This window comes from Ranitomeya variabilis, chromosome 5 (assembly GCF_051348905.1).
Source record: "Ranitomeya variabilis isolate aRanVar5 chromosome 5, aRanVar5.hap1, whole genome shotgun sequence".
Classification (NCBI taxonomy): domain Eukaryota; kingdom Metazoa; phylum Chordata; class Amphibia; order Anura; family Dendrobatidae; genus Ranitomeya; species Ranitomeya variabilis.
Window position 1 is genome coordinate 9774098 of NC_135236.1, and position 26314 is coordinate 9800411.

General features: G+C 52.9%; 1 protein-coding gene across 4 annotated transcripts in view; it reads left to right on the forward strand.

The window, feature by feature from the left end:
* Positions 1 to 26314, forward strand: part of CAMTA2 (calmodulin binding transcription activator 2) — a 103958-nt gene that overhangs the window by 19927 nt on the left and 57717 nt on the right. For all 4 annotated transcript variants that reach the window (XM_077261557.1, XM_077261558.1, XM_077261559.1 and 1 more), the window contains exons 8-11: positions 7970 to 8110; positions 8214 to 9451; positions 13432 to 13558; positions 13631 to 13765. In XM_077261557.1, the coding sequence (XP_077117672.1) occupies positions 7970 to 8110; positions 8214 to 9451; positions 13432 to 13558; positions 13631 to 13765 (1641 nt within the window). The remainder of the gene's footprint in view (positions 1 to 7969; positions 8111 to 8213; positions 9452 to 13431; positions 13559 to 13630; positions 13766 to 26314) is intronic.

Sequence of the window (26314 nt, forward strand, 5' to 3'; positions counted from 1 at the left end):
TGCGATATACAGAGGGAAGGGTCTATAGGGGATGTGTGTGATATACAGAGGGAAGGGTCTATAGGGGATGTGTATCGTATACAGAGGGACTAGACTATAGGGGACGTGTATCGTATACAGAGGGGACCGGTCTATAGGGGGTGTCATATACAGAGGGGACCGGTCTATAGGGGATGTGTGTGATATACAGGGGATGGGTCTATAGGGGATGTGTATCGTATACAGAGGGACCGGTCTATAGGGGATGTGTATCGTATACAGAGGGACCGGTTTATAAGGGATGTGAATCATATACAGAGGGATGGGTCTATTGGGAATGTGTATCGTATACAGAGGGACGGATCTATAGCGGATGTGTATCGTATGCAGAGGGACGGGTCTATTGGGAATGTATCGTATACAGAGGGACGGGTCTATAGGGAATGTGTATCATATACAGAGGGACGGGTCTAAAGGGAATGTGTATCGTATACAGAGGGACGGGTCTATAGGGGATTTGTATCGTATACAGAGGGACTGGTCTATAGGGGATGTGTATCATATACAGAGGGACGGCTCTGTAGAGGATGTGTATCATATACAGAGGGAGGGGTCTATAGGGGTTGTGTATTGTATACAGAGGGACGGGTCTATTGGGAATGTGTATCGTATACAGAGGGACGGGTCTATAGGGGATGTGTATCGTATACAGAGGGACGGGTCTATAGGGGATGTGTATCGTAAACAGAGGGATGGGTCTATAGGGGATGTGTATTGCATACAGAGGGACGGGTCTATAGGGGACGTGTATTGTATACAGAGGGACGGGTCTATAGGGGATGTGTATTGTATACAGAGGGACGGGTCTATAGGGGATGTGTATCGTATACAGAGGGACGGGTCTATAGGGGATGTGTATCGTATACAGAGGGACGGGTCTATAGGGGATGTGTATCGTATACAGAGGGATGGGTCTATAGGGGACGTGTATAGTATACAGAGTGACGGGTCTATAGGGGATGTGTATCGTAAACAGGGACAGGTCTGTAGGGGATGTGTATCATATACAGAGGGATGGGTCTCTGGGATTTGTATCGTATACAGAGGGACGGGTCTATAGGGGATGTGTGTCATAAATAGGTGACATGAGCCATATACAGGGGGACTGCTCTATAGGAGATGCTTGGATGAAAGCCTCCGCTCGGATCCGCCCTGGTCTGGACAATTCAAGAGTAATATGAAAAAGAAGATTTTGGGTTCTAACCATAGAATCCATTTCTCTGAGTCTGTATTGGGGGGCACAGGAAAAAAATGGGTGTACGCTGCTAGGAGGCTGACACTATGTAATAAAAAAAAATAGCTCCTCAGTGTCCACCCACCGACCGGAGCAAAGCAACCTGGAAAAAAAACACAGACCGGTCCAAGAGAATCAATAGAAAAAAAGCGCGGGTGCTGTATCCCCCAATGAAGGCTCCGAGATAGAGATACCGAAAGAACCCCAAATCTTTTTCACTGTCGCTTCATTGGGGGACACAGGAAACCGTGGGACGTACCAAAGCACAGTATAGAAAATGTTTCAGCACAGCCTGCTAGGGAGGTGCACAAATATAGGTTCCCAAACCTTAATACGTGAAATAATTTATAATTGGCACACTCCAGAAATGTGATGCAAAGGTGAATATTTAATGTACATACAGTAGTCACAAACCAGCGGTCCACTAACCGGCTCTTGGATGCTGCGGTCCACTAACCGGCTCTTGGATGCTGCGTTCCACTAACCGGCTCTTGGATGCTGCGGTCCACAAACCGGCTCTTGGATGCTGCGGTCCACTAACCGGCTCTTGGATGCTGCGGTCCACTAACCGGCTCTTGGATGCTGCGGTCCACTAACCGGCTCTTGGATGCTGCGGTCCACTAACCGGCTCTTGGATGCTGCGGTCCACTAACCGGCTCTTGGATGCTGCGGTCCACTAAGCGGCTCTTGGATGCTGCGGTCCACTAAGCGGCTCTTGGATGCTGCGGTCCACTAAGCGGCTCTTGGATGCTGCGGTCCACTAAGCGGCTCTTGGATGCTGCGGTCCACTAAGCGGCTCTTGGATGCTGCGGTCCACTAAGCGGCTCTTGGATGCTGCGGTCCACTAAGCGGCTCTTGGATGCTGCGGTCCACTAAGCGGCTCTTGGATGCTGCGGTCCACTAAGCGGCTCTTGGATGCTGCGGTCCACTAAGCGGCTCTTGGATGCTGCGGTCCACTAAGCGGCTCTTGGATGCTGCGGTCCACTAAGCGGCTCTTGGATGCTGCGGTCCACTAACCGGCTCTTGGTTGCTGCGGTCCACTAACCGGCTCTTGGTTGCTGCGGTCCACTAACCGACTCTTGGATGCTGTTGTCCACTAACCGGCTCTTGGATGCTGCGGTTCACTAACCGACTCTTGCGATTCCGCGGTCCACTAACCGGCTCTTTGATGCCGTGGTCCACTAACCGGCTCTTGGATGCCGCGGTCCACTAACCGGCTCTTGGATGCTGCGGTACACTAACCGGCTCTTGGTTGCTGCGGTCCACTAACCGGCTCTTGGTTGCTGCGGTCCACTAACCGGCTCTTGGATGCTGCGGTCCACTAACCGACTCTTGGATGCTGCGGTCCACTAACCAGCTCTTGGATGCTGTTGTCCACTAACCGGCTCTTGGATGCTGCGGTTCACTAACCGACTCTTGCGATTCCGCGGTCCACTAACCGGCTCTTTGATGCCGTGGTCCACTAACCGGCTCTTGGATGCTGCGGTCCACTAACCGGCTCTTGGATGCTGCGGTACACTAACCGGCTCTTGGTTGCTGCGGTCCACTAACCGGCTCTTGGTTGCTGCGGTCCACTAACCGGCTCTTGGATGCTGCGGTCCACTAACCGACTCTTGGATGCTGCGGTCCACTAACCAGCTCTTGGATGCTGTTGTCCACTAACCGGCTCTTGGATGCTGCGGTTCACTAACCGACTCTTGCGATTCCACGGTCCACTAACCGGCTCTTTGATGCCGTGGTCCACTAACCGGCTCTTGGTTGCTGCGGTTCACTAACCGGCTCTTGGATGCTGTGGTTCACTAACCTGCCCTGAAAAAAAACTGGAACAGTAAAATTGAAATAGCAAGGTGATGGATCCGAAAAACTGACACAGAAGTTTCCAAGAGGAAACTGTAAGGAAGTAGAGTACCACCTTGATAGTGGAATGGAAGGACTAAAGAGAAGGCTACTGCCAACATGCTGGAGAGCAACCGCTGAGTCGGGGGCTGGAAGTGAACTGATGGGAAACTCTGGGACTATGTAGTGTATGCTCCGTCACAATGACTATGAAAAGGAACCATCTGATGTTACCGACCTCTTTTCCTATTGAAGGCCCTTTGCAGATTAAGAAGTAGGTAGAACGCAGCAGACACTGAATCATTCATGACCACATGTCTCTGCCGAGGTTGACCCGGATAGCGGAACGGCTGGGAAGCTGAGACAGAACTAGGTTCCGTCGTGAAGTAAAAAAAAGGGTGAATACCTCCCACACCGGGCTCAGATGAAAAACAAGGGAAGAAATAATTAGCCTGAGGGCAATCCTGAGCTATGCAACCCTGAACCCTTCAGGAATGAGTACTGCGTATGTGGCTTAAGACAGCATATTCCAAAAAAAAAACCAGAAATTGGGCTGAACAATGTGCAAACTTGACCTAATGACAGCCGAGGCCGAACAGCAGAATGCTCTGAGCAAAGGGCAAGGCATGTCCCAGCATGTAGAGAAAGAGGAGCCAGGCCTAAAGTCAGTGAGATCCCTGTAGGGATGCTGAGAAAATGATGGCTAGGCCGATGGCCACCCCTGGAGGTGGCAGAGAATCAATGAGTCTCTGCAATCTGGGAGAAAAGCACTGTGGCAATCTCGGGCATACTGGGATGAGGATGGTCATAGGGACTATGGAAATGATCGTCTTGACAGGCATTGTAAGGCATCTTAGTATATGAACCGTTGAACTTAAACAGAGAGATGGATATCGTCCTACTCCGAACAGGGAGAAATTAGATGAAAAGTCCCTGAATAGTTGGAGTAAGCCATGCAACACGTGGGAGGAGACCAGTCATCTCCCTGGAAAGTTGGCCATGGGAAGGAGCACCTAGAATCCGGAAAGGAAAAAGAAACCACTTTCCATATGACGTCTTGGGTGATCTTAATCCGGCCTGGACCATTTGTGAAGGGAAGGAGGTGAGAAACCTCGTGCGTGGGACCGTTCACCTTGGTATGAGTCACAATACAACCGATGATAACGGTGAAAATAGAGAAAAGTGGAACGCTGAAAACACAACACCAACCAAGAGTTTTATGTATGGTGAGATCCCACCATTCGAGATAGGGGAAGGGAACGGACCCCAGGGAAGATGCCTAGTGCCAGAATAACTGGTGTAGGCTCCAGAAAAAAGGCGGAGGTCGGCTTACCGCCACAACTGGTTGGCCACAAAACCTGACCCTGGGGTCAGATAGCCAGAGATATCGTAGGTTGGATTGGGTTTTCCGGGTGAGAAAGAGGAGTACCTGGGAAAAAAGGATATGAATCTTGCTGAAGGAAGAAACCTGTTTCTCCTACATAGGATCTAGGCCTGGATCAGCTCTCGTACAGTGATCGATGCTTGCGATGAGTATCATGTTATCCGATCTGGTTCTTGATGGAGGGGCAAACCTGCTCCTGTGATGTTCGGCCATTTGAATCCCGGAGCTGATAGGCTCTTGCGCTCATGGCCTTATCCGGTGTCTGTAAGAGAAAAAGGAGCTAAGTATTGACAAACAGGCAGGAAGCTCAGGTGTTGAGGTAGCTCAAGGCCTATTCGGATCGCACTGCAATCAGTCAAGAGAATCATGGCAACTATGGGATCTGACTCGCTAAGAAATAGACAGAACGCCTAAAATGCAATTGCTGAATCATATATGGCAGGTGAAACACACTGGATAGTCCTGCCATCTCTCCTACGGACAGAACAGCCTGAAGAATGTCCTGTCCTGCCATCTCTCCTACGGACAGAACAGCCTGAAGAATGTCATGTCCTGCCATCTCTCCTGAGGACAGAACATCCTGAAGAATGTCTTGTCCTGCCATCTCTCCTGAGGTCAGAACATCCTGAAGAATGTCCTGTCCTGCCATCTCTCCTGAGGACAGAACATCCTGAAGAATATCCTGTCCTGCCATCTCTCCTGAGGACAGAACAGCCTGAAGAATATCCTGTCTTGCCATCGCTCCTGAGGACAGAACAGCCTGAAGAATATCCTGTCCTGCCATCTCTCCTGAGGACAGAACAGCCTGAAGAATGTCTTGTCCTGCCATCTCTCCTGAGGACAGAACAGCCTGAAGAATATCCTGTCCTGCCATCTCTCCTGAGGACAGAACAGCCTGAAGAATGTCTTGTCCTGCCATCTCTCCTGAGGACAGAACAGCCTGAAAAATGTCCTGTCCTGCCATCTCTCCTGAGGACAGAACATCCTGAAGAATGTCTTGTCCTGCCATCTCTCCTGAGGTCAGAACATCCTGAAGAATGTCCTGTCCTGCCATCTCTCCTGAGGACAGAACATCCTGAAGAATGTCATGTCCTGCCATCTCTCCTGAGGACAGAACAGCCTGAAAAATGTCCTGTCCTGCCATCTCTCCTGAGGACAGAACATCCTGAAGAATGTCTTGTCCTGCCATCTCTCCTGAGGTCAGAACATCCTGAAGAATGTCCTGTCCTGCCATCTCTCCTGAGGACAGAACATCCTGAAGAATATCCTGTCCTGCCATCTCTCCTGAGGACAGAACAGCCTGAAGAATATCCTGTCTTGCCATCGCTCCTGAGGACAGAACAGCCTGAAGAATATCCTGTCCTGCCATCTCTCCTGAGGACAGAACAGCCTGAAGAATGTCTTGTCCTGCCATCTCTCCTGAGGACAGAACAGCCTGAAGAATATCCTGTCCTGCCATCTCTCCTGAGGACAGAACAGCCTGAAGAATGTCTTGTCCTGCCATCTCTCCTGAGGACAGAACAGCCTGAAGAATGTCCTGTCCTGCCATCTCTCCTGAGGACAGAACAGCCGGGGCTTTGAAGATGAGAGGGAAACCGCTTGAGGATATGGAGTCTTTTGCTCCGCTGGGAGTCTGTTCCAAACACTGTCATAGTGAAGGACCACGTGCAATTCACCTCTCCTCCTAAAGTGGTGTAATGCCGGAGGGGCTGCCGAGGGATTGCAGTGCCTGTGTTACCTGGAGAGAAAACGCCACCTTCCGGGACCAGGTGCCGTAGGATGGCAAACGCAGAGAGGAAGAGGAGGGCTTTCTATGAAAATCGCAGAGTTGCAGCTTCTGCCCGTTAAAGGAGGAAGACGGGGCGTGTCTGTGATGGGCGGGAGAAAAACCCGCTAGAAAAAAGCTGGGAAGGAGGAGGCGGAGCTAACCGCCGCGACTAGGCTGTACTGTAGACGGCGCCTAAATTAAAAGATGAGGCCAGCGAAACGGGGGGGTGGCACGGTGGCTTAAAAAAAATTATGGGGAAATAGACCCTGTGCCCACCGATCCTGAGTCATGTAAACCCCACACAGGGGCATATAGACCAGAAGGAGTATTCTAAAACCAGAGAGGTAAAATAAAAGAAGGACCCTGTGCCCATACTTCCTGTAAAAAGCCCACCCAGAGGCATATAAACAACAACAACAAAAAGTTTAATCCTTAGAGAACTTTGGTGAAATCAGAGAGAAGGGGGAGATGTTCAAAAACCTCTTCTTGAATTCCATCTTCATTCATCAATGTCCATCCACTTCATCTCTCTTTATCGTCATCTTTTTCTTCATCTTGATCATCTTCTCCTCAGCACCTCTGGAAAGGAACCTGATGGAGAAAGAAAAAGGATGTACCTCTCCATCCCTGGTGATGTCTGGATCATCCGTAGATGTCCGAGGTTCTTGGGGTTGTGGGACGTCCATGCCTCCTAAAACCGACAGGCTCTGGTGGGAGCCGGGGGCCAGGAACGATGTTTGGATCACCTAAACACTCATGTGTTTGGGGTCCTGTCGGCTAGACACATGAGGATACAGGGTGGCAGTACACGCCGTACTCATAGTCTATATGTCAGAGTAATGTGACTGCTCACACTGTATCCCTCCAGAGGTAAGGAGAAGATTCATCTGAAAAGGAAATAGGGAGACGTTACTGGAAAACTATGAAAACCGAGGAGACTATGGGCCTAGAAGAAGACACTTGTCCACCTCCTACTGACACTAAGCTAAACTGACCATCTTATCAACGGTTGGTGAGGTGGACACTGCTGAGGAGGAGCCACTTTTTTTATTGCACAGTGTCCATCTTCTAGTGGCAGCATATACAGTATATGGGCATATATAGACTTCAAAACGCATTGAATAAAGCCATCATTCCTTTTCTTCAATACGTCCGGACTTTTATTTGTTCAGCAGCGTGGATGATATCCATAAAATTTCTTTGTATAGTTGACATGTATCATATACAGGGGGACTGGTCTATAGGGGGCATGTGGCATATACAGGAGGGACCAGTCTATTGGGGACATATGCCATACATAAGAGGGACCATCTGTAGGGGTTGTGTGTCACATACAGGTGTGTCTTGTCTATAGGGGACATGTATCATATACAGGGGGACCGGTCTATAGGGGGCATGTGGCATATACAGGAGGGACCAGTCTATTGGGGACATATGCCATACATAAGAGGGACCGTCTGTAGGGGTTGTGTGTCACATACAGGTGTGTCTTGTCTATAGGGGACATGTGTCATATACAGGGGGACCGGTCTTTAGGGGATGTGTGTCATATACAGGAGGGACTGTCTATAGGGGATATGTAATGTAAAGAATGGTGGAGTTCTCTTGAGTATTGGGACACCCCGTCCACCTGCAGGTTTTCTCTCTGGGTCGGGGTCCCATATCAGAGGCTAAGGTGAGGGTCTCATCTCGCTCTCTTTCTCCTCAGTCCATGGCATTAAGTGGTCGTGCAGTAACGGGAATGGCACCAGTGAGTTCTCCATTGAGCAGCTGGTGCAGCAGACGCTGGAGACGCACCAGGCCAAACCCCCGCCCCGTACCCACACCTGTCTGTGCTCCACCACCCTGGGTGAGTGTCTCCGTGGTGCAGCCCTCACTGGCGGCTCCTCTGGCCTGGCGTTATTTCGGGTCGCACATGCCCCACCTCTTCACTGTCTTTTCTTTGCCCCCAGGATCCGCCGGCAGTGTTCCTCATAAGTGCACCAGCACCAAGCACCGCATCATCTCTCCTAAAGTTGAGCCCCGGCTGTGCCCATTCCCTGCCCTCACCGAGGTGCAGAACATTTCCTCCTCCTCTGCTGAGCCTGACCAGGGGAAGGAGCGGAGGCCAGGCCAGAAGGGAAACAAGACGCCTTCCGGGAGTGACCCCAGCTCCTCACATTCCTTCTCAGACCTTCCAGACACCACACAGACGTCTCCACCACTGGCGCTCACCAATGGTTTCTATGGCGATCGCGAGCTAACCGGAGTCACCATAACGACCACCCCGGGGGTACCGGGCATTAGTGCCGTACTTGTGATGACTGGCATTGCGGAGAAACCCTTAGCCTTGATGCCCAGCCAACACCTAATGCCCGGGGACACCGGCAGCAAACCTGCCACCGTTCCGGTTGGCATCTCCTTGTTGCCTTCTCCGATGGAGGGGCTCTTGCTATCTTCTTCCCATAGTCTGGAGGTGGCGATGGAATCCGCCCCAGGGGGCAGCAGTGGAGCATTTGACCCTGACTCCTTCCTCAATAGCCCTAGAGAAGGGCAGACTTACGGGGGAGCAGCGAAGTCGGACGAGTTCAAGACAGAAACATCCGATGGAGCGATAGTGGACCTGTGCACTGAAGGGGGCGATTACGTGGAAGAAGACGAGCTGACGCCAAGTGACATGGTATCAAGTGTGAAGGAGGAGACCACCAATGTGAAGACGAGAATGGAGGAGGACGGTCGCAGCTCAGAGATTAAGATGGAGGAAACCCGGGAAGGGCAGGTCAGCTCCAGCGACGAGGTCAGCGCCGACATAATCCCCTCAGAAGTCAAAGATGACGCTCCCAGCACCCACATGAGCGACTTGTACTCCATCATCCAAAACGATCTGAGCTCCTCATCTGGAGCCTCCAGCGTCCACATGGAGCTCTCCGGCGAGAACTTCAATATCTCCTTCGACAGTCAGTTTCCAGACCTCATCTCCGACTTGATGACGGATGAAGCCACGCCTGGGGGATACCAACAGTTCGGAGAACACCAGACCACGTCTTCTCCAGTCCAGGCCATGTTCGGACCACCGGGGCAAGAACCACCGACACAGGAGCCCATGGGTGGAGACACCTCCATCATTGCAGACTCCTTCCCGACCCCGGAGGCCGGGGCTACTGGGCTTGTTGGAATTACAGACTTCTCTCCAGACTGGTCGTACCCGGAGGTATGTGGTCCAGCCACGGCCATCACTGGCCAGTAATAAATCCTTGCTGTGCCGCTTATCTCAGTCCATGTGCTGGGGCTTTCACAGGAATGGTCCCGCAGCCTCTGCATCCAGGGTCCAGGGAGCCCCTGTGATGTCATAATTTCATCACTGTGAAGTGGGCGCATGGACATAGGTCTGTGCTGATGGCGGTCACTGTCTGCGGAGACACGGATGTAGGCCTGCTGATGGTACTCATGTTCTGTGCAGCAGGGGTAGGGACATAGGTCTGTGCTGATGGCGGTCAGTGTCTGTGCAGTAGGGCTAGGGACGTAGGTCTGTGCTGATGGCGGTCACGGTGCAGCAGTGGTAGGGACGTAGGTCTGTGCTGATGGCGGTCAGTGTCTGTGCAGCAGGGGTAGGGACGTAGGTCTGTGCTGATGGCGGTCAGTGTCTGTGCAGTAGGGCTAGGGACGTAGGCCTGTGCTGATGACGGTCAGTGTCTGTGCAGCAGGGGTAGGGACGTAGGCCTGTGCTGATGACGGTCAGTGTCTGTGCAGCAGGGCTAGGGACGTAGGTCTGTGCTGATGGCGGTCAGTGTCTGTGCAGCAGGGCTAGGGACGTAGGTCTGTGCTGATGGCGGTCAGTGTCTGTGCAGTAGGGCTAGGGACGTAGGCCTGTGCTGATGACGGTCAGTGTCTGTGCAGCAGGGGTAGGGACGTAGGTCTGTGCTGATGGCGGTCACTGTCTGTGCAGCAGGGGTAGGGACGTAGGTCTGTGCTGATGGCAGTCAATGTCTGTGCAGCAGGGCTAGGGACGTAGGTCTGTGCTGATGGTGGTCCGTGTCTGTGCAGCAGGGCTAGGGACGTAGGTCTGTGTTGATGGCGGTCAATGTCTGTGCAGCAGGGCTAGGGACGTAGGTCTGTGCTGATGGCGGTCACTGTCTGTGCAGCAGTGGTAGGGACGTAGGTCTGTGCTGATGGCGGTCAGTGTCTGTGCAGCAGGGCTAGGGACGTAGGTCTGTGCTGATGGCGGTCACTGTCTGTGCAGCAGGGCTAGGGACGTAGGTCTGTGCTGATGGCGGTCAATGTCTGTGCAGCAGGGCTAGGGACGTAGGTCTGTGCTGATGGCGGTCAATGTCTGTGCAGCAGGGGTAGGGACGTAGGTCTGTGCTGATGGCGGTCAATGTCTGTGCAGCAGGGCTAGGGACGTAGGTCTGTGCTGATGGCGGTCAATGTCTGCAGCAGGGGTAGGGACGTAGGTCTGTTTTGATGGCGGTCAATGTCTGCAGCAGGGGTAGGGACGTAGGTCTGTGCTGATGGCGGTCAGTGTCTGTGCAGCAGGGCTAGGGACGTAGGTCTGTGCTGATGGCGGTCACTGTCTGTGCAGCAGGGGTAGGGACGTAGGTCTGTGCTGATGGCGGTCAGTGTCTTTGCAGCAGGGCTAGGGACGTAGGTCTGTGCTGATGGCGGTCACTGTCTGTGCAGCAGGGGTAGGGACGTAGGTCTGTGCTGATGGCGGTCAGTGTCTGTGCAGCAGGGGTAGGGACGTAGGTCTGTGCTGATGGCGGTCAGTGTCTGTGCAGCAGGGGTAGGGACGTAGGTCTGTGCTGATGGCGGTCACTGTCTGTGCAGCAGGGCTAGGGACGTAGGTCTGTGCTGATGGCGGTCAGTGTCTGTAGCAGGGGTAGGGACGTAGGTCTGTGCTGATGGCGGTCAGTGTCTGTGCAGCAGGGGTAGGGAAGTAGGTCTGTGCTGATGGCGGTCAGTGTCTGTGCAGCAGGGGTAGGGACGTAGGTCTGTGCTGATGGCGGTCAGTGTCTGTGCAGCAGGGCTAGGGACGTAGGTCTGTTTTGATGGCGGTCAGTGTCTGCAGCAGGGGTAGGGACGTAGGTCAGTGCTGATGGCGGTCAGTGTCTGCAGCAGGGGTAGGGACGTAGGTCAGTGCTGATGGCGGTCACTGTCTGTGCAGCAGGGGTAGGGACGTAGGTCAGTGCTGATGGCGGTCACTGTCTGTGCAGCAGGGCTAGGGACGTAGGTCTGTGCTGATGGCGGTCAGTGTCTGCAGCAGGGGTAGGGACGTAGGTCTGTTTTGATGGCGGTCAGTGTCTGTGCAGCAGGGGTAGGGACGTAGGTCTGTGCTGATGGCGGTCAGTGTCTGTGCAGCAGGGCTAGGGACGTAGGTCTGTGCTGATGGCGGTCCGTGTCTGTAGCAGTGATGGGGTCATAGATCTGTCCTGCTGGGGGGTCCCTGTGCAGCAGTGATGGGGCCTTAGATCTGTCCTTATGGGGGTCCCTGTGCAGCAGTGATGGGGCCTTAGATCTGTCCTTATGGGGGTCCCTGTGCAGCAGTGATGGGGCCTTAGATCTGTCCTTATGGGGGTCCTTGTGCAGCAGTGATGGGGCCTTAGTTCTGTCCTGCTGGGGGTCCCTGTGCAGCAGTGATGGGGTCATAGAGCTGTCCTGCTGGGGGTCCCTGTGCAGCAGTGATGGGGCCTTAGATCTGTCCTGCTGGGGGTCCCTGTGCAGCAGTGATGGGGCCTTAGATCTGTCCTGCTGGGGGTCCCTGTGCAGCAGTGATGGGGCCTTAGATCTGTCCTGCTGGGGGTCCCTGTGCAGCAGTGATGGGGCCTTAGATCTGTCCTGCTGGGGGTCCCTGTGCAGCAGTGATGGGGTCATAGATCTGTCCTTATGGGGTCCCTGTGCAGCTGTGATGGGGTCATAGATCTGTCCTTATGGGGGTCCCTGTGCAGCAGTGATGGGGCCTTAGTTCTGTCCTGCTGGGGGTCCCTGTGCAGCAGTGATGGGGCCATAGATCTGTCCTTATGGGGGTCCCTGTGCAGCAGTGATGGGGCCATAGATCTGTCCTTATGGGGGTCCCTGTGCAGCAGTGATGGGGCCATAGATCTGTCCTTATGGGGGTCCCTGTGCAGCAATGATGGGGCCTTAGTTCTGTCCTGCTGGGGGTCCCTGTGCAGCAGTGATGGGGCCATAGATCTGTCCTTATGGGGGTCCCTGTGCAGCAGTGATGGGGCCTTAGTTCTGTCCTGCTGGGGGTCCCTGTGCAGCAGTGATGGGGCCATAGATCTGTCCTTATGGGGGTCCCTGTGCAGCAGTGATGGGGCCTTAGATCTGTCCTGCTGGGGGTCCCTGTGCAGCAGTGATGGGGTCATAGATCTGTCCTTATGGGGGTCCCTGTGCAGCAGTGATGGGGCCATAGATCTGTCCTGCTGGGGGTCCCTGTGCAGCTGTGATGGGGTCATAGATCTGTCCTTATGGGGGTCCCTGTGCAGCAGTGATGGGGCCATAGATCTGTCCTTATGGGGGTCCCTGTGCAGCAGTGATGGGGCTATAGGTCTGTCCTTATGGGGGTCCCTGTGCAGCAGTGATGGGGCCATAGATCTGTCCTGCTGGGGGTCCCTGTGCAGCAGTGATGGGGCTATAGATCTGTCCTTATGGGGGTCCCTGTGCAGTAGGGGCACAGACATAGGTGCTGGCTCCGTTCTGGTGAGCCACAGACGCCTGTCTGACTGCTGGGCTGGCTCACTTGGTACATTTTCGAGGATGCCGGGTCCTCTGCACTTCCGTTGGGCGCAGTACTCCTATCTCACCTGCAGAGGGGGCCGTGCACCTTGTGTTGTAGGACATGGCAGGTGGCGGTCTCTTCACCCGGGCACCAGGCGGACGATCGGCCGCAGTGTTATTTACATGGCACGTCTGATATAAAGCAGGGATCTGATGATGGACAGGAGGAGGCTGCCCGCCGGATGCCCCTGGGGTGGCGCCATCTTCTTGGAGGGACATCAAGCAGAAAGCTGGCACCGCGGACATTCCTGCCTCCACAAGCGGCTCTTATTGTCCTCACATGTGACATGTGGCGACACGTGTGTGCGGACGTGCCCGGGAGCCGCGCCATGTGCTGCTGGTGACGGGCGGTGGCTGCTCGGCCCGGGCACTGGCCCCTCGTCTTCCAGTAAATTGTCTCTTTCTCTCTGGTGTCAGGGTGGAGTTAAGATCCTCATCACCGGCCCGTGGTTGGAGGACACGGATTCCTACTCCTGCCTGTTCGATCATGTGACTGTGCCAGCCTCCCTCATCCAATCAGGAGTCTTACGCTGCTACTGCCCAGGTGAGTAGACGGCCCACCCTCAGCGAGCTGTGCTGCGGGGTCTCTTACCGTCTGCCCTCCGTGTGATTGCAGCTCACGAGGCCGGCCTGGTCACCCTGCAGGTCATCCAGCACCAGAACATCATCTCACACTCCGTCATCTTCGAGTATCGAGCAAGGAACTTCTTGTCGCTGCCCAGCACCCAACTCGACTGGCTGTCGCTGGATGGTAAGTGTCTCCGGGGGGCTTATATTCTGTATTCTCTGTGTCCTGGGGGATATGAGCGGCCAGGACCACACAGGACAGCGACTCTGGGCTAAGCGGTGGTCAGATCTTTCACCATTGCGCTGACTTCTATATTGATGCCCACTAAGGACGAGAACATGGGAGACGACTTGGGTAGGGGGTCCTGAGACTGAGGGTGTATCCCGCACCTCAGAGGATGAGGGGGTCCTGAGACTGAGGGTGTATCCCGCACCTCAGAGGATGAGGGGGTCCTGAGACTGAGGGTATATCCCGCACCTCAGAGGATGAGGGGGTCCTGAGACACCAGGTATATCCCGCACCTCAGAGGATGAGGGGGTCCTGAGACACCAGGTATATCCCGCACCTCAGGATGAGGGGTCCTGAGACACCAGGTATATCCCACACCTCAGAGGATGAGGGGGTCCTGAGACACCAGGTATATCCCGCACCTCAGGATGAGGGGTCCTGAGACACCAGGTATATCCCACACCTCAGAGGATGAGGGGGTCCTGAGACACCAGGTGTATCCCACACCTCAGAGGATGAGGGGGTCCTGAGACACCAGGTGTATCCCGCACCTCAGAGGATGAGGGGGTCCTGAGACTGAGGGTATATCCCTCACCTCAGAGGATGAGGGGGTCCTGAGACACCAGGTATATCCCGCACCTCAGAGGATGAGGGGGTCCTGAGACTGAGGGTATATCCCGCACCTCAGAGGATGAGGGGTCCTGAGACACCAGGTGTATCCCGCACCTCAGAGGATGAGGGGGTCCTGAGACTCAGGGTATATCCCTCACCTCGGAGGATGAGGGGGTCCTGAGACTCGGGGTGTATCCCGCACCACAGAGGATGAGGGGGTCTTGAGACTCAGGGTGTATCCTGCACCTCAGAGGATGAGGGGTCCTGAGACACCAGGTATATCCCACACCTCAGAGGATGAGGGGGTCCTGAGACTCAGGGTGTATCCCGCACCTCAGAGGATGAGGGGTCCTGAGACACCGGGTATATCCCGCACCCCAGAGGGTGAAGGGGTCCTGAGACACCAGGTATATCCCACACCTCAGAGGGTGAAGGGGTCCTGAGACACCAGGTATATCCCACACCTCAGAGGATGAGGGAGTCCTGAGACACCAGGTATATCCCGCACCTCAGAGGATGAGGGGGTCCTGAGACACCAGGTATATCCTGCACCCCAGAGGGTGAGGGGGTCCTGCGACACCAGGTATATCCCTCACCTCAGAGGATGAGGGGGTCCTGAGACACCAGGTATATCCCGCACTTCGGAGGATGAGGGGGTCCTGAGACACCAGGTATATCCCGCACTTCGGAGGATGAGGGGGTCCTGAGACTGAGGGTGTATCCCGCACCTCAGAGGATGAGGGGGTCCTGAGACTGAGGGTGTATCCCGCACCTCAGAGGATGAGGGGTCCTGAGACACCAGGTATATCCCTCACCTCAGAGGATGAGGGGGTCCTGAGACACCAGGTGTATCCCGCACCTCAGAGGATGAGGGGGTCCTGAGACATCGGGTATATCCCGCACCTCAGAGGATGAGGGGTCCTGAGACACCAGGTATATCCCGCACCCCAGAGGATGAGGGGGTCCTGAGACATCGGGTATATCCCGCACCTCAGAGGATGAGGGGTCCTGAGACACCAGGTGTATCCCGCACCTCAGAGGATGAGGGGTCCTGAGACACCAGGTATATCCCACACCTCAGAGGATGAGGGGTCCTGAGACACCAGGTATATCGCTCACCTCAGAGGATGAGGGGGTCCTGAGACACCAGGTATATCCCGCACCTCAGAGGATGAGGGGGTCCTGAGACACCAGGTATATCGCTCACCTCAGAGGATGAGGGGGTCCTGAGACACCAGGTATATCCCACACCTCAGAGGATGAGGGGGTCCTGAGACACCAGGTATATCCCGCACCTCAGAGGATGAGGGGGTCCTGAGACACCAGGTATATCCCGCACCTCAGAGGATGAGGGGGTCCTGAGACACCGGGTGTATCCCGCACCTCAGAGGATGAGGGGTCCTGAGACACCAGGTATATCCCACACCTCAGAGGGTGAGGGGGTCACGGGACGTGGGGTGACTTTGGCCCGGTGTGTTTGGTGGGCACCGCGGGTGTCCTGGCCGTGTATTTGTGGGTTGCCCGCTTCCTGGGGCGTTGCGCCCGGCTTGTTGCTGGGGGCAGGTGTCCGCGCCCATGGACTGGTGGAGGTCGCTCTCTCCGGCCTGCGCTCGCCCTCTTCACGCCCGCCTCTGCTCTCTCTGCCAGGCTGCTGGCGCTGAGAGGTGGCAGGAATCTCCTCTTCTATTTTCGTCTTCCATCTTTCAGCGCCCGCCAGCAACCTGAATCCCCCAGGACTATTTTGTTAGTTGTGGAAGGACACGGTGACGCGGGTGACATGCCTGCCATTCCTGGCGCAGCGTGACACGGGCACAGGACAGCCCGCTCTCTAGAAAGCAGCTGCCTCCCGTCATGGAGGAGGGGAGGGCGGCCCTGATTATAGAAAGTCCGCAGTGTCCTCTGCAGGTGCCCAGACTCCGTAACCCATCATGTGCTGGTGTGCCCTGCAGGAGGCGGGGTCACTCACAGCTATCTGTATCACCCTGCAGGGGTCGGGGTCACTCACAGCTATCTGTATCACCCTGCAGGGGGCGGGGTCACTCACAGCTATCTGTATCACCCTGCAGGGGGCGGGGTCACTCACAGCTATCTGTATCACCCTGCAGGGGGCGGGGTCACTCACAGCTATCTGTATCACCCTGCAGGGGGCGGGGTCACTCACAGCTATCTGTATCACCCTGCAGGGGGCGGGGTCACTCACAGCTATCTGTATCACCCTGCAGGGGGCGGGGTCACTCACAGCTATCTGTATCACCCTGCAGGGGGCTGGGTCACTCACAGCTATCTGTATCACCCTGCAGGGGGCGGGGTCACTCACAGCTATCTGTATCACCCTGCAGGGGGCAGGGTCACAGCTCCCTCCTCTCTGTATCACCCTGTAGGGGGCGGGGTCACATCTTCCTTATCTTTATATCACCCTGCAGGAGGGTGGGGTCACATCTCCCTTCTCTGTGTATCACCCTGTAGGGGGCGGGGAAGATGTGGGTCACATCTTCCTTTTCTCTATATCACCCTGCGGGGGGGCGGGGTCACATCTCCTTTCTCTGTGTATCACCCTGTAAGGGGCGGGGTCACATCTCCCTTCTCTCTGTATCACCCTGCAGAGGGCGGGGTCACATCTCCCTTCTCTGTGTATCACCCTGCGGGGGGCAGGGTCACATCTCCTTTCTCTGTGTATCACCCTGCGGGGGGGGGCGTGGTCACATCTCCCTTCTCTGTGTATCACCCTGTAGGGGGCGGGGTCACATCTCCCTTCTGTGTATCACCCTGCAGGGGGCGGGGTCACATCTCCCTTCTCTGTGTATCACCCTGTAGGGGGCGGGGTCACATCTCCCTTCTGTGTATCACCCTGCAGGGGGCGGGGTCACATCTCCCTTCTCTGTGTATCACCCTGTAGGGGGCGGGGTCACATCTCCCTTCTCTGTGTATCACCCTGTAGGGGGCGGGGTCACATCTCCCTTCTGTGTATCACCCTGTAGGGGGCGGGGTCACATCTCCCTTCTCTGTGTATCATCCTGCGGGGGGGCGTGGTCACATCTCCCTTCTCTGTGTATCACCCTGTAGGGGGCGGGGTCACATCTCCCTTCTGTGTATCACCCTGTAGGGGGCGGGTTGGGTTGTGTGTGCGGACGGCTGATGTTGGCAGGTTCTGCTGTAGTCTGGTTGTGTATCTGTGGACTGGATCTGGGGTGGTTGGGCTGTGTGTGCGGACGGCTGATGTTGGCAGGTTCTGCTGTAGTCTGGTTGTGTATCTGTGGACTGGATCTGGGGTGGTTGGGTTGTGTGTGCGGACGGCTGATGTTGGCAGGTTCTGCTGTAGTCTGGTTGTGTATCTGTGGACTGGATCTGGGGTGGTTGGGCTGTGTGTGCGGACGGCTGATGGCAGGTTCTGCTGTAGTCTGGTTGTGTATCTGTGGACTGGATCTGGGGTGGTTGGGCTGTGTGTGCGGACGGCTGATGGCAGGTTCTGCTGTAGTCTGGTTGTGTATCTGTGGACTGGATCTGGGGTGGTTGGGCTGTGTGTGCGGACGGCTGATGTTGGCAGGTTCTGCTGTAGTCTGGTTGTGTATCTGTGGACTGGATCTGGGGTGGTTGGGCTGTGTGTGCGGACGGCTGATGTTGGCAGGTTCCGCTGTAGTCTGGTTGTGTATCTGTGGACTGGATCTGGGGTGGTTGGGCTGTGTGTGCGGACGGCTGATGTTGGCAGGTTCTGCTGTAGTCTGGTTGTGTATCTAGAAGACACTATTGTTGGCAATTAATGCAGTAGTCTGATACTTTGGCCGATTGTGTTGAAGACTAATGTTGGTAGATACTTGTGTATTTGGTGGGGTGTATGAAAGACTGTGTTGGTGCAGCTTCTAGTACAGTTCGTTGGTTTGTCTGGAAGACTGTGGTGTTGGCAGGTTCTGGTGTAGATTTCATAGTGTCTGAGAAACCGTGGAGATGGCAGACACTACTCTAAATAGGTTGGATGTCTGGAGGACTTAGTTGTTGGGCAAGTCAGGGTGAAGTTGGCGGATTTCCATGAAAGACTGTCTTTTAGCAAGTACCATAATAGGACGGATGTTTGGAAGACTGTTGTTTGCAAGAGGTGATATAGTTTATGGTTTATTTCAGGTGTGTAGTTGGGTGTGTGGAAGATTAGTGGTTTGATTGGGGGCCAACAAGTCTGTGGTGACAACAGGCACCGGTGTAGTTTGACTGGAGGTCAACAAGTCTGTGGTGACAACAGGCACCGGTGTAGTTTGATTGGGGGCAACAAGTCTGTGGTGTCAACAGGCACCGGTGTAGTTTGATTGGGGGCAACAAGTCTGTGGTGTCAACAGGCACCGGTGTAGTTTGACTGGAGGTCAACAAGTCTGTGGTGTCAACAGGCACCGGTGTAGTTTGATTGGGGGCAACAAGTCTGTGGTGACAACAGGCACCGGTGTAGTTTGATTGGAGGTCAACAAGTCTGAGATGTCAACAGGCACCGGTGTAGTTTGACTGGGGGTCAACAAGTCTGTGGTGTCAACAGGCATCGGTGTAGTTTGATTGGGGGCAACAAGTCTGTGGTGACAACAGGCACCGGTGTAGTTTGACTGGGGGTCAACAAGTCTGTGGTGTCAACAGGCATCGGTGTAGTTTGATTGGGGGCAACAAGTCTGTGGTGACAACAGGCACTGGTGTAGTTTGATTGGGGGCAACAAGTCTGTGGTGACAACAGGCACTGGTGTAGTTTGATTGGGGGCAACAAGTCTGTGGTGACAACAGGCACTGGTGTAGTTTGATTGGAGGTCAACAAGTCTGAGATGTCAACAGGCACTGGTATAGTTTGATTGGGGGCAGCAAGTCTGTGGTGACAACAGGCACCGGTGTAGTTTGATTGGAGGTCAACAAGTCTGAGATGTCAACAGGCACCGGTGTAGTTTGATTGGGGGTCAACAAGTCTGTGACAACAGGCACTGGTGTAGTTTGTTTGGGGCAATAAGTCTGTGGTGACAACAGGCACCGGTGTAGTTTGACTGGGGGTCAACAAGTCTGTGACAACACGCACCGGTGTAGTTTGATTGGGGGACAACAAGTCTGTGGTGACAACAGGCACTGGTGTAGTTTGATTGGGGGTCAACAAGTCTGTGGTGACAACAGGCACCGGTGTAGTTTGATTGGAGGTCAACAAGTCTGAGATGTCAACAGGCACCGGTGTAGTTTGACTGGGGGTCAACAAGTCTGTGACAACAGGCACTGGTGTAGTTTGTTTGGGGCAACAAGTCTGTGGTGACAACAGGCACCGGTGTAGTTTGACTGGGGGTCAACAAGTCTGTGACAACACGCACCGGTGTAGTTTGGGGGACAACAAGTCTGTGGTGACAACAGACACTGGTGTAGTTTGATTGGGGGTCAACAAGTCTGTGGTGACAACAGGCACCGGTGTAGTTTGATTGGAGGTCAACAAGTCTGTGGTGACAACAGGCACCGGTGTAGTTTGATTGGGGGTCAACAAGTCTGTGGTGACAACAGGCACTGGTGTAGTTTGATTGGGGGACAACAAGTCTGAGATGTGTGGCGGTTCCTGGTGTAGTTTAACAGCCTGTTTTGAATGCTGATGTTGGCAATTACTGGTGTCGTTTCACTGGGTGTGTTGAAGTCTTTGGAAGGAACTGGGGTAGTTTGGATTGTTTTCTATACAAAGAAACAAATAACGTGAGAAGTTGGCCTGTACTGGTTACGTTTGGTTGTATGTCTGGAAAACTGTGCTTTTGGCAAGTACTGGTGTAGATTAGATTGTTGCCTGGATGACTTTTTATGCTTGTAGGCAGCTTGGTTGCTTGTTGGGAGGAATAGTTTTGTAGGAACTGGTGATCTTTGGTAGTTTGCTTAGAAGCTTGGTGTTGGCAGGTAGTGGTGTAGTTTGGATCGGTGACTGGGAAATAATAGTGATGATGGTCCCTGGTGTTATTTATTTAGTTGGCTCCCGGAAGACTGTGATGTTGGCACGCATCAGGGTAGCTGGATGTTTGCTCGCAGCAGTGTGATGGTGACATTTATTGCTGTCGTTTGCTGGTGTTTCTGGAGGATTGCTGTAGTTTGTGCTGTTTCTGAGCACAGGATTCATTTGGTTTAGGTTGTGATTTGTAGAGGGTGGTGACATTACGCTGTAATCTTGTTTGGCTGCATGTTACATGTAGTCCAGTATTTCTAGATGGCGTGGTATATGTGATTGTGTGAGGTGCGATTGTTGTATTTTGCCATTACAGTAATTTGGTTTGCATGTAGTATCCAGGTGATGCCGATGTTTTTTTTCCCCCTGTGTCCTAGCACGTGTTGCTTGGTTGTGGAAGTGGTTACGGTGTGATTGTACTGTATCCAGGTATCGGGCTTCATTTATTGTGTTCTGGATTGTGGCACATAATTGTGGTGCGTCTGTAGTTCGGTTGTGATGTGTTTATGTAGATGCAGATGTTTATTGTTGGCGTGCCTCATTTCATATAGGTGTGTGTTGTGTGGAATAATACTGTGATCTGAATGCTGTCGTGATGCTCGTACGTACAGTCGCTGGGCAGTCCCTCCGCTCAGACTGCAGCTTGTCTGGGATAATCGGCTTGGTCTAATTACTGGACGTCCAAGTAAAACCGTCCCCGTCTGTTGAGGTTCTGTCTGCTTCTGTAGGATACACAGATGGCATACTAGTGTGGATATAAAAAGTCTACACACCCCTGGTAAAATGCCAAGTTTTTGTTTATGTACAAAAGTCCTATCAAGAAGAATAATTTTAGAACTTTTTCCACCTTTGAATGTCGCCCGTAATCTGTACAAATCCATTGGGGGGGGAAATAAAAATAAGAATATTGAAATAATGTGGTTGCGTAAGTGTTGACGCCGTATTATATTTTGGCATGTGGTTGTGTTCAGAATTAGCCATGTTACATACTAGTCCACGCTCGTTGGCTGTCATTTACCGCGATTCTTATAAACCCCAGAGAACAAGTCACTGTTCTAGGAGGATTTTCCTGACATTTTCTGCTGTGTAAACAGCTGACAACACAGCAAAGGATTGCATTGTGGAAAGTGAACAATCAGGATAAGGGACAAAAAACGTTTGCTAGGCATTAGATCTACCATGGACACTGTGAAGGTGTCATCAAGAATTAGCTGAAATTTGGCATAACTGTGACATTAGCTAGAGCTGAACACCTCTCAAAAGTTGATTAACAGATGAGAAGGCTGCCAAGAAGTCAACAGCAACATTAAAGGAGCTGCAGGAATTTCTGGTCAGTCCTGGTTGTGTCCTGCATGTGAACACAATCTCCCTTATTCTACATATACTGGCCTGTGGGGTCATGGTAAAGACCGAAGCATTTTCTTACAAAAGAAAAACATCCAGGCCCGGCGATGTTCTGCCAGAACCTCCAACACGTTGCCCAGAAGCAGGAAATGTGTTCTGTCTGATGAGACCGAGGGGGAACTTTTTGGTCATAATTCCAGAAGGTGCAAAGTTGACTACTACGGTAATCACCAGAAGACCCCCATCCACATAGTGCGGCATGGTGGAGGCACTATTGTGCTTTGGAGCTGGTTTTCTACAGCTGGAACCAGGGCTTTAGGTAAGGGGGAAGGAAATTATGAACAGAACCAATATCAGATAATTTTACATCAGAACCTTCCATCCTCTGCTAAAAAGCTGAAGATGAGGAGGAATTTCTCTTTTTAGCAGAAAGCGACACTGAGTAGTGACCTCCAAGTCAGCAAATGAACGGCTTCACCGGAAGAAAATCGAAGTTCTGGAAAGGCCAAGCCCAGACCTGAACCCTGGGGGCAATCTGTGGTGACCTGAAGAGGGCGCTGTACATAGGAGATGCCCCCGCAATCTGTGGTGACCTGAAGAGGGCGCTGTACATAGGAGATGCCCCCGCAATCTGTGGTGACCTGAAGAGGGCGCTGTACACAGGAGATGCCCCCGCAATCTGTGGTGACCTGAAGAGGGCGCTGTACACAGGAGATGTCCCCACAATCTGTGGTGACCTGAAGAGGACGCTGTACACAGGAGATGCCCCCGCAATCTGTGGTGACCTGAAGAGGACGCTGTACATAGGAGATGTCCCCGCAATCTGTGGTGACCTGAAGAGGGCGCTGTACACAGGAGATGCCCCCGCAATCTGTGGTGACCTGAAGAGGACGCTGTACACAGGAGATGTCCCCGCAATCTGTGGTGACCTGAAGAGGACGCTGTACACAGGAGATGTCCCCGCAATCTGTGGTGAGCTGAAGAGGACGCTGTACACAGGAGATGTCCCCACAATCTGTGGTGACCTGAAGAGGACGCTGTACACAGGAGATGTCCCCGCAATCTGTGGTGACCTGAAGAGGGCGCTGTACACAGGAGATGTCCCCACAATCTGTGGTGACCTGAAGAGGGCGCTGTACACAGGAGATGTCCCCGCAATCTGTGGTGACCTGAAGAGGGCGCTGTACACAGGAGATGTCCCTGCAATCTGTGGTGACCTGAAGAGGACGCTGTACACAGGAGATGCCCCCGCAATCTGTGGTGACCTGAAGAGGGCGCTGTACACAGGAGATGTCCCTGCAATCTGTGGTGACCTGAAGAGGACGCTGTACACAGGAGATGCCCCCCGCAATCTGTGGTGACCTGAAGAGGGCGCTGTACACAGGAGATGTCCCCGCAATCTGTGGTGACCTGAAGAGGGCGCTGTACACAGGAGATGTCCCCACAATCTGTGGTGACCTGAAGAGGGCGCTGTACACAGGAGATGTCCCCACAATCTGTGGTGACCTGAAGAGGGCGCTGTACACTGGAGATGTCCCCACAATCTGTGGTGACCTGAAGAGGACGCTGTACACAGGAGATGCCCCCGCAATCTGTGGTGACCTGAAGAGGACGCTGTACACAGGAGATGTCCCCACAATCTGTGGTGACCTGAAGAGGACGCTGTACACAGGAGATGCCCCCGCAATCTGTGGTGACCTGAAGAGGACGCTGTACACAGGAGATGTCCCCGCAATCTGTGGTGACCTGAAGAGGGCGCTGTACACAGGAGATGTCCCCACAATCTGTGGTGACCTGAAGAGGGCGCTGTACACAGGAGATGTCCCCACAATCTGTGGTGACCTGAAGAGGACGCTGTACACAGGAGGGACCCCCACAATCTGTGGTGACCTGAAGAGGACGCTGTACACAGGAGATGTCCCCGCAGTCTGTGGTGACCTGAAGAGGACGCTGTACACAGGAGATGTCCCCGCAATCTGTGGTGACCTGAAGAGGACGCTGTACACAGGAGATGTCCCCGCAATCTGTGGTGACCTGAAGAGGACGCTGTACATAGGAGATGTCCCCGCAATCTGTGGTGACCTGAAGAGGGCGCTGTACACAGGAGATGTCCCCGCAATCTGTGGTGACCTGAAGAGGGCGCTGTACACAGGAGATGTCCCCGCAATCTGTGGTGACCTGAAGAGGGCGCTGTACATAGGAGATGCCCCCGCAATCTGTGGTGACCTGAAGAGGACGCTGTACACAGGAGATGTCCCAGCAATCTGTGGTGACCTGAAGAGGGGGCTGTACACAGGAGATGTCCCCGCAATCTGTGGTGACCTGAAGAGGGCGCTGTACACAGGAGATGTCCCAGCAATCTGTGGTGACCTGAAGAGGACGCTGTACACAGGAGATGCCCCCGCAATCTGTGGTGACCTGAAGAGGGCGCTGTACACAGGAGATGTCCCAGCAATCTGTGGTGATCTGAAGAGGACGCTGTACATAGGAGATGTCCCAGCAATCTGTGGTGACCTGAAGAGGACGCTGTACACAGGAGATGTCCCCGCAATCTGTGGTGACCTGAAGAGGGCGCTGTACATAGGAGATGCCCCCGCAATCTGTGGTGACCTGAAGAGGACGCTGTACACAGGAGATGTCCCCGCAATCTGTGGTGACCTGAAGAGGGCGCTGTACACAGGAGATGTCCCACAATCTGTGGTGACCTGAAGAGGACGCTGTACACAGGAGATGTCCCCGCAATCTGTGGTGACCTGAAGAGGACGCTGTACACAGGAGATGTCCCCACAATCTGTGGTGACCTGAAGAGGGCGCTGTTCCCAGGAGATGTCCCCACAATCTGTGGTGACCTGAAGAGGACGCTGTACACAGGAGATGCCCCTGCAATCTGACAAGATGTGGAGACGGCAAAGATCACCAATTCTAGATGTGCCGCGCTGATGGACCCCGACCCAAAAAGACTGAACGGTGCCAGAAATTCACAGGGACTGCAACAAAGTATTAGTGTAAGGGTGCACAGATTTATGCAGCCACATTGTTTTGTTTTTTTGTTTTTTATTTCCCACATGAAAAGATTTCAGTTTTTCTTTCTGGATTTGCACAGATTATGGGCGACATTAATGGCAGAAAAATTTTGAAATGATTCTCGTTGGGATGTTTATTTTTACATGACAGAAATCTGGCATTTTATCAGGGGTGTTTAGACTTTTTTTTTATAGACTTTTTTGTTTGTTTGCCACCATAGTGATGTAGCTGATATAAGGGGTGTGTTTGGACTTACATGTGCCCGGGTTAGTTTTGTAGGATTTTCTGGCCTGATCATTGCGCGTCTGAGTGTCTTCGGTTGTACAGACATTTGTGTGATTTGCTTGTGGTGTAGATCGGTCACATTGTAGTTTGGTTTGGATAACTCTGATTGTACAGTGTATAGTGTGTTGTATACAGTCGGTTATTTAGTTTGTTGGGGTGTTGTTTTGAGATAGGATGACGTTGTGTGCAGAATTATATCCTGGTAACGGTGGTTGTGCGCGGTATACACCATTGTTCCCAGATAACTGTAGTACAACTTAAAGTGGTTTTCCCACTAACAAAGTACATTTTAATCAATAGATCTTTGAATAATATTAAATTCCACAATTGGATGTGTTTACAAGAAATGTTCCTGTGCCGAGATAATCTTATCCATGTGCTGATATCCTGATCGTACCACAGCTGCTGGGCGGTGGAGGAAGCAAAAAAGAGTATACAGACAGGACAGCACGGGGTCACAAGTGATTCTTTCTTTTAGGTAAAACATTGCTTAAAAACAGGCAGCAAAATATATTAGCTCAGAAAAAGTCAGCTGTGATCCCATTCTGTCCTGTCTGTATACTCTCTTTTGCTTCCCCCCACCAAGGAGATGTGGAATGATCAGACCATGTCCCTGTACAGTCAGACACAACCATTACACAGCAGGGGCACATTTATGAGATTATCTCAGCACAGGAACATTTTATTTATCACATCCAATTGTGGAATTTACTTTTCTTCCAAAATTTATTATTTAAAGTAATACTTTACTTGTAGAAAAAACCCTTTACATTTTTTACTTGTACAGTGTATACAGCATTGGTCTCAGGTAACAGTGTAGTACGACTGTGTTGCCCGGCCCGTGTAATGTATACAGCATTAATCCAGGGTAGTGTGTAGTGTGACTGTCAGCTTGTACACTACATACAGTACCTATTCAATGTAACAGTGTAGTGTGACTGTCAGCTTGTACACTACATACACTACACTGTTACATTGAATAAGTACTGTATGTAGTGTACAAGCTGACAGTCACACTACACTGTTACATTGAATAGATACTGTATGTAGTGTACAAGCTGACAGTCACACTACACTGTTACATTGAATAGGTACTGTATGTAGTGTACAAGCTGACAGTCACACACTGTTACATTGAATAAGTACTGTACGTAGTGTACAAGCTGACAGTCACACTACACTGTTACATTGAATAAGTACTGTATGTAGTGTACAAGCTGACAGTCACACTACACTGTTACATTGAATAGGTACTGTATGTAGTGTACAAGCTGACAGTCACACTACACTGTTACATTGAATAAGTACTGTATGTAGTG